The following is an 18,599-nucleotide window of genomic DNA, read 5'->3' as shown; positions in this document are numbered from 1 at the left end:
AGCCAGCACGGTTCAGTGTCTTGCGCAAGAAAGCGTGGTTCGGTGTCTTGTCCTGTTTAGTCTCTTTTGCGAGATGACTTGTTTAAGTGTCTTCTGCGAAAGGGAGTGGTTAGGTTTTCTTCCGCGAGAGGGAGCCGTTAGGTGTCTTCCGCGAGAGGGAGCCGTTAGGTGTCTTCCGCGAGAGGGAGCCGTTAGGTGTCTTCCGCGAGAGGGAGCCGTTAGGTGTCTTCCGCGAGAGGGAGCCGTTAGGTGTCTTCCGCGAGAGGGAGCCGTTAGGTGTCTTCCGCGAGAGGGAGCCGTTAGGTGTCTTCCGCGAGAGGGAGCCGTTAGGTGTCTTCCGCGAGAGGGAGCCGTTAGGTGTCTTCCGCGAGAGGGAGCCGTTAGGTGTCTTCCGCGAGAGGGAGCCGTTAGGTGTCTTCCGCGAGAGGGAGCCGTTAGGTGTATTGTGCGAAATGCCGCGGTTAGGTGTCTACTGCGAGAGGGTTCGGTTCAGTTTCTTCCGCGAGGTGACTCGGTTTTGTGTGATTTGAGATTTATATGCTGGAGCAAGTGTTTTGTCATGTTACTTGTACAGTAGCTTTTGCAAGATATAATTTTTGTATGTGCATGCTCACTTTTATGCATATAGGCTTATAAACAGTATAATGTATACATTTTGAAATGTAAAAATGTAAACGAGGATCAGATATATATTTCTTAACAAACATGCCTTTTCATAGGCGCCGATTTCTTTTCCGACGGTGGGTGCTCGTCATAATGTCAAGCAATGCTTAGGTTACTTAGCAACGACAGACGCTTTGGAGCCCCCAAATGCTTTGAAGAGGAGGAATACGCTGCGTCACGTGTTCCGCGTGGTTTTAGACATGAAATGTGAAGCAAATGTTAAGAAATTGAGCATGAGCTTTGCCATTTCAGTGGGTGCTCGAGTCGAGCACCCGAGCACCCAAAGGATCGGCACCTATGTGCGTGTTTATTTTATCACTTTCATCCGTGAAACGACACACGGTTCAAGTGAGGAACCTTTTTGGTTCAGCCGTGCTGAAAACGCGTTCTGATGCTGTACTGGTAACGTAGTGCATATTGATACTTTTTCACAACCTTAACCAAGAGAGAATATCTTACCTCAATGTTCTGCCCCCAAGCCAGCAGGTCATCACTGATATCAGTTTATAGCGCACTAACTCATGCATTCACATGAACTTGAAGATATCTCGCTGGGCAAGACTGCACTTTATATTTTTCATAGTTTGTGATGTGCACACCACCGCGGGTCGCACTGTACTGTTTACAGCCCTAGAATCCACACTTTTTCCATTCTTTTAGACATGTTTGGCACGAAGTATAAAAGCTTACCTCAGCAGCGCAAGTGTTTTCTGTGGTAAGCTGCATTAATTTGGTTGCGTGACTGTAAACAGTGGCTCAACGTAATTAATATTCATAGGTAAGACATGGCTGTTTAAAGTGACCGCTCCCAGCACTTTGCCAGTGTATCACATTGGAACTGCTTTTAGAACCGAAACTTAAGAATTATGTGCGGTTCCGGTTCCTTTTAAAAAACAGAACCGTTTCTGAATAAGAACCGGTTCTTGGTTCCCAACTCTACTCTTGCAAGACTATTCAGTTTGGTGTCTTCTGTGAGACCATTCAGTTAAGTGTCTTCTGCAATACGATTTGGTTTAGTGTCTTCTGCAAGAATATTCGGTTTAGTGTCTTCTGCTTTTTATCTACATACACTGCGGGTTCCCTTTCATGGAATTTGCTGTCATGTTTCTAAGAACAAACCGTTTACCATCCCTACGTTGTATCCGACGAAGATGTTTGTCCTGTGTTGGCTACCATATTCGTTTTTAAATTAAGGGTTGAGCTGTTGGTTGCAATTCGCTATCTCACCAATAGATGCTGCTAAAATTTACACATACCTCCTTTAATTAATCAAGATTGGTGATCAAGACTATTGGCCATGTTTAAGCCTTTTTTAACTATTTAAAATGTAAAATTTAGTTTTAAATTGAAGTGTCCGATATCTTTTGACTTTGGTAGATTTTGCAACTGACAAAAAAGGGGAAAGTTAATATTATAATTAATCAGCCTAATGCTGATCATTTCACAATGGACAAATATTGATATATCGCTAGAAAAATATTCGTGGACCAAGAAACTTAAAGCTTGCTAAAAACTACACTGTAAGAAATGATATCTAATCAACATATATTATTATGGTAGGCTACTTTAACTTGACAAATTAAGTTGAACTTTTTTTTAGCTTGTTTTTATAACTTATGTCAAAACTTAAAATAGTAAGTTGAATTGACTTGATTTTTTTACTATGTATATCATTTCCGATTGGTGTGAGGTTTTCTAATTTCTAATTTCAAATTTTTTTTTTTCTGTTTTATGTGCACAGAGGAGGAGCTCCGGAAGCTCAGAGAAGAGACAAACATCGAGATGCTGAAGCAAGAGCTTGAGAAAGAGAAGTCGAAAAGAGTCGATCTTGAGCAAAAAATGAATGACATTCTCAGATCCAGGTATGAGGTGATACTCATTCAAGAAACTAACTTATCCTGTCGCACATGCTGTGTGTATTGAATAAAGATAATCACTTTTGGACTGTTGGAAAAATTATCTTTTGGGGGCAATGTTACCATTATTGTGCAGAGTCCACAAGTGTATTTCTGTAGTGTTGTTTAATTAAACTAATCCACAGTGTTTTCCCTAGTTATAGTGATGATTTTCTTTGCTTTTGGGTGCCTGTGGTAAAAAACTAATATTGGTATGTGTGTTGTTGGTACAGACTAGAAGACTCACCCCCTCCACCTTCAAAGCCACAAGTTACTACTATCAATGGAACAGGTAAAGCTTTTCTTTATTACAAAATCAGCAGCCACTTTAAAGGTCACAGTATTTTACATATTTTACAGAGAAGCTAGGCAAAACCGCATACATACAGGCGATTTGTCTATGATTATGAATGCGATTTTGCCTAGCTTCTCTGTGAAATATGGCTCTGTGTAGTAAATGCCGCTCCATTGAAATCAGGTGATTGCGATTTGCTACTAATCACAAAACCGGCTTTACTGAAGAGATATGCATGAGAATCGCAGGCGATTTATTGCCCACCCCTAGTCCAAACACCTTGTAAAAGAGGATTTTGCATAATAGGTGCCCTTTAATAGAGCATTTGATTGGACAAAAATGTGACACGTGTGTGTCTTTGATTTATTTTGCTGGAAGCCACAACTTCGAGATAAGAAATAACCATTCATAGGTTACTAACCATTTGTTATGTCATTTGGTTTGGTAAAAAAGTATCAGGCAACAGGAAACATGAGTCCCAAAACTTCCATTGAAATCTGCCGTGTGCTTCTTGGATGAAAAGAATTGAATGTATTGTGTATGTGCATTGAAGCATGCTGAGGGATTGTGACACGCACACAAACATATTCTTTCCCTCAGCTGCTCCGAAAATCAGTCGAGGTGCACATGATTCCAGTTTATCCTTCTGCTGCTTGCCTGTTTGAAGCAAGATTTTCTGTTTAACAATCTCTTTCATTTATAGGGAGATATTTCATTTATACGGGCATGTATAATATACACAATACCAAAATGTAACTATTTATTAAGTTATAAATATTTTTTAACTAACAGGTGAAAAACAGAAAGAGACCCTACGCTCTCAGTTGTGGAAATGGCTTTATGAACGCTTTGGGGTTTATATCGAAGATTTCCGCTTTCAGCCTGAAGAGAGCACGGTCGAGACTGAAGAACCATTAAGTGCTAAAAGGTGACTGGGCCAAAAAAGTGTCTCTGAACCTATTAATGTCATAAAAAAACATTTTAGGATTTGGCATACAGTATAGAGCCCGACCGATTTATCGTTTTGCCGATTTTATCGGCCGATATGAGCCTGTCGCAGATATATCTGTATCGGCGTATAAGCCGCAGATATGAAGCCGATATGAACGTTCCTTACAGAAGACATTAAATGCTTTTGAAAGATGTAAGTACTTGTTTGTCCAGCAGAGTGCGCCCTACTGGTTGCTAATGGTGACCCAGGTCACTCACTGTAGTGACACCAGCCACCCCCCTTCACTTCAGTCAGTCCCTCAGTTCAGGTGGAGGCAGCCACGCAGTTTCTTCACAACATTTTACTCCTGATATTAAGACGCGCTTTGGTCAATTGGATTATAAGTGGGCGAGAAAGACACATTCCGGTTTACATTTGGTGTTTTTAATCCGTCTCTTTTGTCCACTTGCGAGTTATTTAAAACGACGCGAGGCGGAGAAAGGACGCGCTTTAACTGACGCGCAGTCTGTGGGAGTACAGCTGCTTGTGCTTTTACTGAACATGCTCATTTCAAAGCAATTGATTAAATAAGCTCGCGCAACTTTACACCCTCGCTAAATTAAAGAGGCGGAGAGCAGACGCTTTAGTTTTATAAAAGTTTAAAGTCCCGGCAGAACACTGTGGGTTCGTGTTATAAAAACGTTGTGCAGTACATTAAACATAAGCCTACATCATTATGTTGTCAGCAAGTCAAGCATTGTCGTCTTAACTGTAAGTTTCTAATTAATTTGTGAAGTACATAACTTATTGTAAAGCTAATAAAAAATGACTTTATAAGTTTCCATTTTCAAAATAAGCCCAATATAACATTATTCTCGTCAAAACTGACAATCATTTAAGTTATATGTATTTTGTTTTGTTTGTGTTTTAAAGTTATTTATAATTAGTCAAGTTTACTGTTTTGTGCACTTATATCAGAATCATTTTGGATAATAAAGTTTATTGTTAACTTGTAAAACACACCTGCCTATATTACATATCTTTGTCACGTCATTTTAAGTGTTTGAGCACCACATTTGTGAGTGATCATTGCAAAAAAAGTATTTATATATAGTATATTCTGTTAATGTATATAGTGTATTATATGTACAGTAGCCTGCTGTAGTATAATATACTGTAGTATATGTGTACTGTACTATAATATACACAAAGAATATCGGCCGATATATCGTTATCGGTGTTTTTTTACTCCCTAATATCTGTATCGGCATCGGCCCAAAAAAATGCGTATCGGTCGGGCTCTAATACAGTACATTGATTTTTTTAGTGTGCATACTTGTGCATATGCCTGCTTTACAGTTCTTAAAGGGACACTCCACTTTTTTGAAAACATAATCATTTTCTAGCTCCCCTAGAGTTAAATATTTAATTTTTTTCCGTTTTGATTCCAAAAGTGGATTCCAAAAAGGTAAAAATCAAATGTTTAACTCTAGGGGAGCTGGAAAATGAGCATATTTTCAAAAAAAGTGGAGTGTCCCTTTAATTTTCATGCTATTTCTGGCTTTATAATTTCACCTTCCTGACAGATCTCATTAAATAATTCATTTTTTCTCCTCTTTGCAGATTAACTGAAAATATGAGACGACTCAGTGAGTGTTTTCTTACTGCAGTCAAACCTTCAAGCAATAACACAAACTTAAACTTAAAGGGATAGTTCATTTACTCACCCCAGTGTTTTTTCAAACCTTATGATGTTCTTTTATCTGTGCAATACCAAAAATAACACTGGTATTTTAAAATATTAGTGACAGACATTTTTAGTCACCATTCACTTTTATTGTGTGGCTGATTGTGTTTATGGTAGAAAATGAATCGTGTGGGTTTGGAAAAACATAAAGGTCCGTAAATGATGACACTTAATTTTTGGGTGACCTGTCCCTTTAAGACTTTTTATTTCACATTTTAACTCCCACTTATCTTTAATCTCACAGATTGTGTTTCAGGTCTGTGTATTGCACGTGTGTTTGTGTGTTTTCAGAACGGGGTGCTAAACCTGTAACTAACTTCATGAGGAACCTTTCTGCTTTATCCAGTTGGCATTCTGTATACACGTCAGCCATCGCCTTTATTGTGAGCCCACAAAAACCCTTTAAACATTATTTGTAATGGTTTACTGTATTTGTCTTGGCAGGCGGTCCAAAATTTGTTTTACACCGTTAATGCAAATTAAAATGTTTCCAAGCTCATTGTTTGTACAGTATGTGGCCAAATATTAAAAAGCCCCACCTCCAAAGTGTTCTTAAAGGTAAAGTGTTTAATTTCATGTTCTGTCAGTCTAATCAAATATGTAGGCACAACTATAGACCATTTTGCAAGATTTAAATAACACTGGTCCAGAAGCACTTCCTGTTTCAGTGTTTTAACACTGAACAAAATATGAATATTAATTAACATAAAATTTTGAACTGAATCAAAATGTAAAATAAATGTGAACTAAAGTGCTTCTGGACCAGTGTTGTTTACATCTTGCAAAATGGTCTATAAGACATTTATAGGCAAATTGTCCTGTTTAACACCAACTTTATTTTTGCCATGTGTTGACGCCATTTTAAACACTTTACCTTTTATAACAAGCAGTTAAACAGTGTCTAGATAACCAATTAACACAAATTATACATCAAAACTGAATTTTTTTTTTGCACTTATTAATTTTTTTTTACGCATTTTTCATACCACAGTTTATTTCTATATGGTGACATTGATTTATGGCCTGAAAATGACCATGCTATTTTTCCATTTTTTCCACAGATCTATATGAATGCTGCCTGGCATGGCTGGGTTATCCCCATGTTTCTATTTTTAGCCATTCTGCGATTGTCCTTGAATTGCCTCATTGCAAAGTATGTCCTAGAAACCTGGTTCAATTCACACTACTTCTTGTGCTACATGAATAAAAATTAGATTTATTTTTAGGGATACACCAATACAGTCTCATGTAGATGCGTATAAATAGCACGAAATGTAAAACTCGTGCAATACATACGCCAAATTCCACTTTGGCGTGCATATGATACGCCAGTCCTTCCCATTCACTTAAACGGTGCATCTTTTTTTGTCGTTTTATTTATTGGTTTCTTCGTTTTTTTCTGTTTTTTAAACCATTTTCGCTTGGGTTTAGGGTTAGATTTTAAATTTGCTTGGTTTCTCCATGTTTTTGTCCATATTTAAGCCATGGTCGCTTGGAGTTGGGGTTAGAGTTGGGGTTTGGGTTAGGATGTCATTTTTATATAACAAAAAGTTGTTCTAACCCTAAACCCAAGCGAAAATGGTAAAAAATAGCAAACAAATTGAGAAACCAATAAATAAAACGACAAAAAAGATGCACCGTTTAAGTGAATGGGAAGGACTGGCGTATCATATGCACGCCAAAGCGGAATTTGGCATATGTATTGCGCGAGTTTTACACTTCGTGCTATTTATACATATCTTCAGGAGACTGGGCTGGATACAAAATTTATGTGCCGATATTTGATTACTTGGAATGACATCTACCGATACTGATGTTAACCGATAGTTTCACTTTATAATAGAAATGCACCGATATATCGGCCAATAATCGGTACACTCTAATGTTGCTGGGTGATTTGGCCAATAATTTAAAAACAGCTGATAGTCATTGCCCATCTATCCTGTCAATTCAAAAGAAAACAGGAAAATGCAATGAATTTTAAGGGTCATTATATGAATAACTAACAACATGAGTCATTAAGTTGAAGCAAGTTAAAGGGATAGTTCACCCAAAAATGAAAAGTCTGTCATCATTTGCTCACTCTCATGTTGTTACAAACCCACATAAATGTCTTTGGTCTGATGAACACAAAGCAAGATATTTGCTTTATTGTAACCAAACCATTCGTGGACCCCATTTACTTCCATAGTAGGAAAAAGAATACTATGGAAGTAAATGGGGTCCACAAACAGTTTGGTAACAAACATTTTTCAAAATATCTTCTTTTGTGTTCATCAGAAATGTTTGCAGGTTTGTAACAACATGAGAGTGAGCAAATGATGACCGAATTTTCATTTTTGGGTAAACTATCCCTTTAATATAACCACCAAGCTATTGGTATCGGTAGATATCAGTTGGAATAATCGGCTATTTGTGGAAAGATTTAATATCTGTGCATCCTTGTTTCAAAATATGTTTTCACCTCTTTTGATTGCAAGAATATAATCTGCCCTGATCATAGGCTGATTTTATACAATCTATAGTGGGAAATTTGCTTTTACATGCCGATACAGATTATAGGCCGATATATCGGTTTATCCATAATAATTATTAAGCCCACAGTTGGCGTCTGCCTGGCATGTTCAGCCACATTTTAACGTTTTGGTGTACACCCCCCAACAGCAGATTCAGCTAATTACCTGGAAAGAACACACACACACAAAACATGATGTATGCATGCACAACACATGATGATTACAACATAAATATATGATTTTATCATTTTAAATCAAATAATTCATACTCAGTGTTTAGAGACTATGCTAAATGTTCTGTACTTTACGATGTTAACCAGGTCTGAATTTTACAGTACGTACTAAACCCTTTGCGTCTATATTTTCAGAGGTTGGAGAATACAATGGAGTATCGTGCCTGAGGTCTCAGAACCAGTGGTAAATATAAGTATTGTTTTAAATAATTGACAGCATTATTTTAAAGCATAGTTTGAGCATTATTTGACGTGACATAAAATGATTTCCATTATTTCACCTTTTTTGTTTTAAGGAACCTCCAAAGGAAGATCTCACAGTCTCAGAGAAGTTTCAATTGGTTCTGGATGTTGCACAGAAAGCACAGGTGAGTTTAATAAAACCTGGTGTACCAGTTGTACACACGTAATGCAAACCAACATAAAATTTAAACGACATGTGCTTTCACAGAATCTGTTTGGAAAGATGTCTGACGTTTTGGAGAAGATCAAAAAGTGAGTATATTATTAGAAATATGTGAACCAGCTTTTATGCAGTGTATATACACTCACCTAAAGGATTATTAGGAACACCTGTTCAATTTCTTATTGATGCAATTATCTAATCAACCAATCACATGGCAGTTGTTCAATGCATAAAGTGGTGTGGTCCTGGTCAAGACAATCTCCTGAACTCCAAACTGAATGTCAGAATGGGAAAGAAAGGTGATTTAAGCAATTTTGAGGGTGGCATGGTTGTTGGTGCCAAACAGGCCGGTCTGAGTATTTCACAATCTGCTCAGTTACTGGGATTTTCACGCACAACCATTTCTAGGGTTTTCAATGGTGTGAAAAGGGAAAAACATCCAGTATGCGGCAGTCCTGTGGGCGAAAATGCCTTGTTGATGCTAGAGGTCAGAGGAGAATGGGCCGACTGATTCAAGCTGATAGAAGAGTAACTTTGACTGAAATAACCACTTGTTACAACCGAGGTATGCAGCAAAGCATTTGTGAAACCACAACACGCACAACCTTGAGGCGAATGGGCTACAACAGCAGAAGACCCCACCGGGCACCACTCATCTCCACTACAAATAAGAAAAAGAGCCTACAATTTGCACGAGCTCACCAAAATTGGACAGTTGAAGACTGGAAAAATGTTGCCTGGTCTGATGAGTCTCGATTTCTGTTGAGACATTCAGAGATGGTAGAGTCAGAATTTGGCGTAAACAGAATGAGAACCTTGTTACCAATGTGCAGGCTGGTGGTGTTATGGTGTGGGGGATGTTTTTCTTGGCACACTTTGGGCCCCTTAGTGCCAATTGGTCATCGTTTAAATGCCACGGCTTACCTGAGCATTGTTTCTGACCATGTCCATCCCTTTATGACCACCATGTACCCATCCTCTGGATAATGCACCATGTCACAAAGCTCAAATCATTTTAAATTTGTTTCTTGAACATGACAATGAGTTCACTGTACTAAAATGGCCCGATTTCAATCCAATAGAGCATCTTTGGGATGTGGAGGAACGGGAGCTTCATGCCTTGGATGTGCATCCCACAAATCTCCATCAACTGTAAGATGCTATAATATCAATATGGGCCAACATTTCGAAAGAATGCTTTCAGCACCTTGTAGAATCAATGCCATGTAGAATTAAGGAAGTTCTGAAGGTGAAATGGGGTCAAACACAGTATTAGTATGGTGTTCCTAATAATCCTTTAGGTGATAATGATTGCCCAGTAATGTCACTTTTTAAATAACCACCATGGAAATTATAATAATTGCTTAATAAATATTATTATAACTTTAATAAATCCTTAAAGAATGTATTTCATTGTGCATAAACAACAGTGACTTTATTGCATTCATGCATGGTTTTTGGTCGAAAATCAGAGGATATTCAGTGTAAAACTATCAAAAGCACGAATCAGAAACCCTGCATTTTAGTAGCACTGCATTGTGTTTGTGTTTCAGCCTGTTCATGTGGGTGCAGCCCGAAATCACTCAGAAACTCTATGTTGGTTTGTGGGTGGCCTTCATCGCTTCCTGTTTCCTGCCATACAAACTCTTGGGCTTTATGATTGGTAAGACTTTCAGTATATAATATGATTACAGCCTGTATGTGAATCTTAAAACGCATGTTCCCTAAATCATTGTTAGGTATCTATGCTGGGATCAAATTCTTCATCATCGATTTCATCTTCAAAAGCTGCCCTAAATTAAGAGACAAATACGACACCCCATACATAGTATGGACAAGTTTACCAACCGACCCACAGCTTAAAGAGCGAAACAACGCCACTCTGAACAGACGGGTGAGTGAAAGTGAACGCACATGACCTCATATATGATTAACTCTTTCCTTTACGAAGAGGAACTTGTGACAATTGATGGCTTCCTCTTTCGTTTGATAAGTGACAGGATTTGTGTCACATGTTTTATTCTGTTATGTTTCCTCTCTCAGCTGTCTGGGTTCGAAAAGGTAGGGACCTAGCGTGGCGTTTGGTTTGACAACCGTGCCTGTGTTTGCCACTAATGGCTGGTCCTGCATATGTGCGTGTATATATATATGTGTGTGTGTTGTTGGGATAAAGCATTAGAAAGTCTGTTGGCAGTTGGACCAAAAACAAGATAATAAATTGCTCACTAAAAACATTTTGCATGTGAACAGAAGTACAAAGATGTTTTTGATCCATCTTCAACAGACAGGGTGAAACTGTAGATATCCTCTGTGTGTGAGTGTGTGTGAAATGCAGGGTTTATATCTGAGATTTTTGGTATTTGCAGTAGTATGTATAGTATAGTAGGCCAAATACAGTATGGCGATCACATCAGAGCAGCCAAGCTTACACATATGTTTGCAACAAATGACACAGTATGGAGACATTTGTTCATAAACAATAATATTTTCGTAGTCATACTGTGCTTTCCCAAATCTATGTGGTGATATTTTTCTCATGCTTACATAAGTGTTTTATGTAGGTGGAAACTCGCTTGGCTTTTCTGGTGTTGCTATTACTGTATGTTTTACTTTTCACAATACATTTTAGATTAGAAATGATCATAATTCCTCTTAAGAAACAGAGAGTGGTGATCAGAAATTGTTTTAATGTGATTTTTATTACATGAGTGCACATGTTTGACTGTAGGATTCAGGTTTTTTCGTTGTATTTTGGGTGGTGGGCTTATAGGCTATATTTTAGTCAATTGTTATCCTGAATCCAGTCAGCAATGTTTTGTAGATGTTTTATTTGCAGATATACTCTTCACTAGGGCTGGACGATATCAAATAGTTGTTTCTAATGGCTTTGGTGCCAATATACAATTATGGGAAACCATAAATATAGAGATTTGCAATCTTCCTTTTCTTGCGCAAAAGGAAAAAAATGATAATTTTAAAAACATTTTATGGAGAAATTTCTTGTTTTGCATTACAGGGATAGTTCACACAAAAATGTAAATTTGCTGTTAATTTTTAAAAGAAAAATTTTCAAAAACATTTTTATGAAAAAAGTTCTGCGACTTTTCCTTTGTTTTGCATTACAGGAATAGTTTACTCAAAAATGAAAATTAGCTGTTTAATTTCATTTCTTCAAAAACATTTCATGGAGAAATTTCTGCAATCCTTTTTTGTTTGGCATTACAGGAATAGTTTACTCAAAAATTGGTTTCATTGCAATATTCAAACGTTTAGCAAGAGATTACCATAAATAAAATCAAATAAATATATACATTAAAATATCAAATGTAGACTCTAAAGGGGCATTCAAATTATAACGATAACTATAAAAAATATAGTTTTGAAAATCGTTTTATATTAAAGACAAAAGCGGAGTTCACACGATAACTATAACGATAAAGATGCAACGGACGATATCGATGGCCGTTTCCCCCCCCCACCTGATGAACGATAAACCATTGCCAATCTAATCTATTGACAGTGAAAAAGCTCAATGCAGAGGTCTGTAACATTATTACCTCAGGTATCCAGCGCTGATGCAGTTGCTGTGAAATTCAGTACGTAATGCTTTTTTCCTACCACACTGACTATGCCAAAAGGTAAGATATTAACTTATTACACAAGCTAGATTCACTGTTTAGACTTACACGAAACGCAGCGTGTTGAGGACATCTGCTGGTTACCCGCTGTGTAAATGCAACAAGAACAGCATATTTACATATTCAGTGACTTGTAAACAATTGCAAAAGTTTTTTATTACAAGAAATATCCAATAAAAGTGAATGTCTTTAAAGGCAAGTATTTGCACGAGTGCCCTGCGCGTGAGCGAATTAGCATAAAGTTAGCGTTTTAATGTGGATGCTAATATAGTTATCATTATAGTTAACGTTATATTTATCGTTTTAATGTGAACAGATCAGCTAATTTGGCCCATCATGCCACGTGAAATAAGGAAAAAGGATAAACGTTATTGACGCAGATGTTCATATTTCTAATTAAACATTTTCTCAATTTTTTTATTTATTTGTGCATTACAAAAATTTAAATTAAATGCAAGAAATTAAATTGAATTTATTTTTATGTACATGCATACTTGAATGTGTATAGCATGTGTCACGAAGCTCAAAAAAGTTGGGTACTACACTGCAAAAAATGATTTTCAAGAAAAAAATCTTTGTATTTTTTTGCTTTGTTTTCCGTAAAAATATCTAAAAATTCTTAAATTAAGATGCTTTTTCTTAATGAGCAAAGCGACCCAAGAAAAAAAGTGATTGAAATTTAAGTGATTTTGTGCATAAAACAAGCTAAAAAATCTGCCAATGGGGTAAGCAAATTTTTCTTTAATTTTTCTTGAATTTAGTGTTTAAGAGAAATGTTTTTTCAACTAAAGATTTTTTTGCTTACCCCATTGGCAGATTTTTTTTGCTTGTTTTATGCACAAAATCACTTAAATTTGATATTTTTGTTTTAAAAACTAGACTTATTTTCTTGGGTCGTTTTGGTCATCAAGAAAAAGCATATTAATTTAAGAATTTTTTGACATTTTTAATGAAAACAAGACCAAAATACTAAGAATTTTTTTCTTGAAAATAATTTTCTTAGTATTTTTGTCTTGTTTTCAGTAAAAATTCTTAAATTAAGATGCTTTTTCTTGATAAGCAAAACGACCCAAAAAAATAAGTCCAAAAATATCAAATTTAAGTGATTTTGTGCATAAAACAAGCAAAAAAATCTGCCAATGGGGTAAGCAAATTTTTCTTGAATTTTTCTTGAATTTAGTGTTTAAGAAAAAAAAAATTTCAACTAAAGATTTTTTTTGCTTACGCCATTGGCAGATTTTTTGCTTGTTTAATGCACAAAATCAATTACATTTGATATTTTTGTTCTAAAAACTAGACTTATTTTCTTAATTTAAGAATTTTTAGATATTTTTACTAAAAACAAGACAAAAATACCAAGATTTTTTTTTTGAAAATCATTTTTTGCAATGTAGGCTAATAATGGAGAAGTCGAGTCAGTAGCACAAAGACAAAAGGAAATTTTTTAATGATTTATTTTTACAACAGTTACCTTTGAAAATAAAACTGCGTTAGTTATGCATAAACAGAGTAATGTTTGCTTATTTATTTTTTAAATATTAGAAAATTATAAATTAGGAGAATCAGGGCAACTTTAATTTTAATATAACACAGCAACATTTACTTTCGGCCCACGGCCCTCAGATCGGGTTTGTTTTTTGGCCCTTGGTACACTCCTAAAAATGAATGTGTTAAAACAACACATGTTGTGTCTAGACACACCTCTGTGTTATTATTGGAACAACACATCTTGTGTTGTCACTTTCATTTATTTGAACACAAAATCAATACGAAATGACACGTAATGTGTTAAATAGTATAACACAAAACAATGTGTAAAAATGTACACATTCTTTTTTCTAGAGTGTAGGAAAAAGTTTGGACACCCCTGCTCTAAATATACGTTAGGATGACATATCAACCCTTAATTTATTTTCACAGATTGCATCATGAAATTAATTAGAATGATGTTTTGGGAATAATTCACAGATACCTGCTGTATCAATAGACATATTTTCAACATGATTTTACTATAGACTGTTTTATCAGACACACGTGCGGTGACGAGAAACGCGTCTGGTCCGAACTTTACTTCCTGTTTCAGTTTTTTTATGGTCTGACAATTTGCTTGAAAAAATACCTCATCGAAAATAACAAATGTTTTGGTTTCCTAGGTAATCTACGTGTTGTTTATTTTGCTTGTTATATAAATAAACTAAGTTTAAAGTACTTTGTTGTTATTTATTCATACCGGAGTTTACTGGACGTTACGCGTTGACCACGAAAGCCGCTTGTTTATGTTGTTACTGCTGAAACTGTCTATATAATAAGACACAAAATATTAGTCATTATTATTATTATTAGTTATAAGTTGCTTCAATTGAGTAAACATCCATATCGAAATATATGCAATATTGCAATTCACAGATAACCCATCAGAGGGCACAAGACACGTGTCAGATTGTATACAACAGGTGTTTTAGTGAAATATTATTGATCATGCTGATGAAGTAGAGGTCTCAGAAACTCATGTATGAAATATGATACATTACAAAGGACTTTACAGGGTTAAAGATATAGGTGACTTTCTTTTCTGCTTTTTTGACTGTCAAAGTACTGGCACCTGTGGTATTGTATTTTTTTTTTAAATCACCAAGCAGCACAGTTTCAGATAAAAATCGGAAGAAAAAAGGGTAAATATTAACAGCAAACTTTCATTTGTGAGTGAACTGCCCCTTTAAGACTAGTGTGTACTTAAATATGTGCTTTTCAGCTAAATAGATTTTTTTTTAGACATTTCATTCGAGTCATCAAATGCAAACTTCACTGTGTGTCTTTTTTATATTAATACATTGTAGTAAAAATATATTAATACTGCTCTCAAAACAATAAAATGTTACACATTTTTTGCTGTATCTTCCAGCCCTGTTCCCTGTGCATGAAAAGGGGTTTCTGCAAATATAAACATTCAGCGATAACATCTGTTCCAACCATATAAAAAAATATTAACAATCATCTGGATAATGCAGCCACGACAACAAAAACTACATTAACAGGCTGTTTAACGCTGGCTTTGAGCTTGCACAAGTCCTCCCTTGCTACTGTTTGGCCTCCAATCCAAAAAACTTAGAAGAGCTCACATGCAGCTTGGTTTCCACTGCTTCTAGGCCTGCACTGGTTTATTAAGTGCTGATCTTGGATCAGTTGTATTCTTTGTATGGTGAGGACTTAAAGGATAGATTACTGATCCTTGATGCAGTTCTCCAAGTTTACTTTCCTGTACTACTCACAAACCGGTTTGCTTGTTACTCTCAGCAGATCCAACCGGTGGTAGCACGCGGTAGTCAAGCAGCCGGAATGCAGTGCGGGATCGGTCGGGAGGAGGAGGGCGGACGGACATACAACACAAAAAGAGGCCCTTTTCATGAAGTCTTCAACTTGTCTGAGAATGAGCGCCCCCTGTCAGGTAGAAGGAGAAACTGCAATCCATACAAAAAGTTTTTTAACGTATTACTTTGAGTACAAATCAATCGTGTGGTTTATTTGCAGTGTGCGAGAACGGATGGCGATGTTGCTTGATCAACAGAGACAGAAAAATGCCGACCGACTACATCCGCAACGGTGTTTTATACGTAACAGAGAAGTATGCATTTCCTATGCAGTAGAATAGCACTCGACTGCTCGTATGGGACGACGTCTTATTAAAATAAATGTCTTGTGGCTTTCAGTTACCTATGTTTCGAGAGCTCCAGCTCCAGGACTGCGTCATCCAAGAAAAACAAAGTCATCAAGCTGCTTGACATCACTGACCTTCAAAAGGTCTGAGCAAATCTTTCCTAATTTATTTTTCTGTTTTGTTATGAACCAGTTCCTAACGGGATGCTTTACTTAACAGTACAAGGTGCTGTCGGTATTGCCTGGATCTGGAATGGGAATCTCCATTACTACACCGTCCACTATAAAGGTATGGTCGGCCACAAAGACATACAAATAAAAAAAAATTTCACTTGAACCAACTGAATTTGTTTATTTTGCAGCCTCTTGTCTTCGGTGCCATGATCCATCGGGACGAGGCCTTCGAAGCCATCCAAACTCAGTACGTGAAGATCATGAATACAACAGCAGCTCCCACAGTCACAAATCCAGAGACGTAGGACACGATCACATAACACAACTTAGTCTATAAATCACCCTTACGTCGATGTAGCACTATCTAACCCCAGCGCGGAGACTTTAGAAGTCTTTCTGACATCTTCAGGATGCAAGTGAAAAGATGGACTTGCAAAGGAGTCAGTTTTTCATATTCTCTTTTAGATAAATTGTGAGTATTAATGGAGGGGTTTTATATATTCTCTCAGACGTACTATAGTCTTACACAAGTGTTTGTCAGAAAGGATCATATTTTATAAGGTTAGTGGTCGTACCTGTTGTGTCCTGTGTACTGTCTAACAGCGAAATACCACTTTAGAAAGGAGCTGGTACTCCTTTGATACGATTGAATAGGCTCTAATGGAGAGATCTGTGCGATTCGTGTGTAGTCAGATCATATAACCAGTCGTCTCGGAGCGTAGTGCAGATTTTTTTGCTTAATTGCATCACCGCTGGCCTTGCGCAAAGAAACGCTGCACTCACTGTAGTGGTGTTGAGAGCTTTTAGATGTGATTTAGAGGAGAAAGACTGACTTAACCTCAATACTTCATGATACCACACGTGTAGGTGGTCAGTAATACTCAGCACAGTAAAGATGCATAGAGTAAAATTTGTCATGTGATATGCATCTTTATCGTGCTATAATATATATATTTCTGTTTTCAGTATTTGTTTTAGTTGCATCATGACATAAGCAACTTCTCTTTTAAAGGGATAGTTCACCCAGAAATGACTTACCTTTATGTTGTTCACTTGTTTGAATCACTTTGTTTGGATATACTGACTTGGATATTGGAAGAAAGTCATACAGGGATGACATGATGATGAGTTATTTTTGGGTGAATGTTCTCTTAAATAAAGCACAAAAATGTCACCGGTCTTATCCATAAAATGAATGCGCACAAAGTGTGGAAGAAGACTGTTTAGACTTAGCAGGGATTTGCTGGTAATGTTATAGGGACACTCCACTTTTTTTGGAAAATATGCTCATTTTCCAGCTCCCCAATGTTAAACATTTGATTTTTACCCAGGGGCAATCTTCAGATCTCTTTGATGAAGCCAATACGGAAGTGATTTAAACTGTAATTCATCGATTGGCCGCTAGAGGTCCCATAGACCTCCATGTTAAAATGCCCAACTTTATAGTAGAAAATATTATGTTTACAGCCTGGTACAAAAAGTGTTTTTGGTCTGTATAGCTAATTTTGCCCTTCATTACAACTGTAAGGGAGGTGAATTTCTTGTAACTCATCCGTTTAAATTATATTAAGCCTTAAAGTTCTGCCTAATTAAGGGCGTGGCCACTTGAGTGACGGTTGAAGAGCCGTCTATAGAGTCGAGCCAGGCTGGCGTGGTTTCAGCAACCAGCCACCTCAGCTTCACCCACGTCCTGCCTCTTTACCCATTTTCGAGTGATGTGCGGTGACGCGCGGCCAAGATGGCGACGGCAGGCAGGGCCTACTTTAAGCTTCAAAAGCGATCTTCAGAAACCTATGGGTGACGTCACGGACACTACGTCCATCTTTTTTACAGTCTATGATTTTTACCATTTTGGAATCCATTCAGCTGATCTCGGGGTCTGGCGGTACCACTCTTAGCATAGCTTAGCATAATCCATTGAATCTGATTAGACCATTAGCATCGCGCTCAAAAATAACCACAAGTTTCAATATTTTTCTTATTTAAAACTAGTGCTGGGCAAAGATTAATCGCGATTAATCGCATACAAAATAAAAGTGATTTTTTGCATAATATATGTGCGTGTACTGTGTCTAATTATTGTGTATATTTAACCACACACACATTCATATATTCATTTCAGAATTGTTTTACTTATATATAATTTTTTTAAATGTATTTTTAATATAGAATATATAAAAATATCAATAAATATATATAAACATGTAAATGTTTCTTAAATACATACATGAATGTGTGTGTATTTATTTATACATAATAATTACACACAGCACATACTCATATATTATGCCAAAAATCACTTTTATTTTGTATGCGATTAATCGCGATTAATCTTTGCCCAGCACTATTTAAAACTTGACTCTTCTGTAGTTACATTGTGTACTAAGACAGACGGAAAATTCAAAGTTGGGATTTTCTAGGCAGATATGGCTAGGAACTATACTCTC

The 18,599-nt window shown here is 36.6% G+C and overlaps 1 protein-coding gene across 5 annotated transcripts in view; it reads left to right on the top strand.

Moving 5' to 3' along the window:
• Positions 1–18,115, top strand: part of gramd4b (GRAM domain containing 4b) — a 35,600-nt gene extending 17,485 nt beyond the window's left edge. For 2 of the 5 annotated variants that reach the window (XM_065291895.2, XM_065291900.2), the window contains exons 4-20: positions 2,405–2,525; positions 2,792–2,850; positions 3,646–3,781; positions 5,408–5,433; positions 5,823–5,914; positions 6,593–6,684; positions 8,416–8,464; positions 8,577–8,648; positions 8,732–8,775; positions 10,240–10,349; positions 10,426–10,580; positions 10,730–10,747; positions 15,619–15,769; positions 15,853–15,946; positions 16,032–16,122; positions 16,199–16,267; positions 16,341–18,115. In XM_065291895.2, coding sequence (XP_065147967.1) covers positions 2,405–2,525; positions 2,792–2,850; positions 3,646–3,781; positions 5,408–5,433; positions 5,823–5,914; positions 6,593–6,684; positions 8,416–8,464; positions 8,577–8,648; positions 8,732–8,775; positions 10,240–10,349; positions 10,426–10,580; positions 10,730–10,747; positions 15,619–15,769; positions 15,853–15,946; positions 16,032–16,122; positions 16,199–16,267; positions 16,341–16,457 — 1,496 coding nt within the window. In that variant the 3' untranslated portion in view covers positions 16,458–18,115. The remainder of the gene's footprint in view (positions 1–2,404; positions 2,526–2,791; positions 2,851–3,645; positions 3,782–5,407; positions 5,434–5,822; positions 5,915–6,592; positions 6,685–8,415; positions 8,465–8,576; positions 8,649–8,731; positions 8,776–10,239; positions 10,350–10,425; positions 10,581–10,729; positions 10,748–15,618; positions 15,770–15,852; positions 15,947–16,031; positions 16,123–16,198; positions 16,268–16,340) is intronic. The other 3 variants (XM_065291896.2, XM_065291899.2, XM_065291898.2) reach the window with 3 other exon arrangements.
• The last annotated feature ends 484 nt before the right edge of the window (positions 18,116–18,599 follow it).

The sequence above is a fragment of the Paramisgurnus dabryanus genome, chromosome 23 (genome assembly GCF_030506205.2).
Source record: "Paramisgurnus dabryanus chromosome 23, PD_genome_1.1, whole genome shotgun sequence".
Lineage (NCBI taxonomy): Eukaryota > Metazoa > Chordata > Actinopteri > Cypriniformes > Cobitidae > Paramisgurnus > Paramisgurnus dabryanus.
The sequence above is the reverse complement of the archived record's forward strand: the minus strand, read 5'-3'. Positions and strand labels throughout refer to the sequence as shown.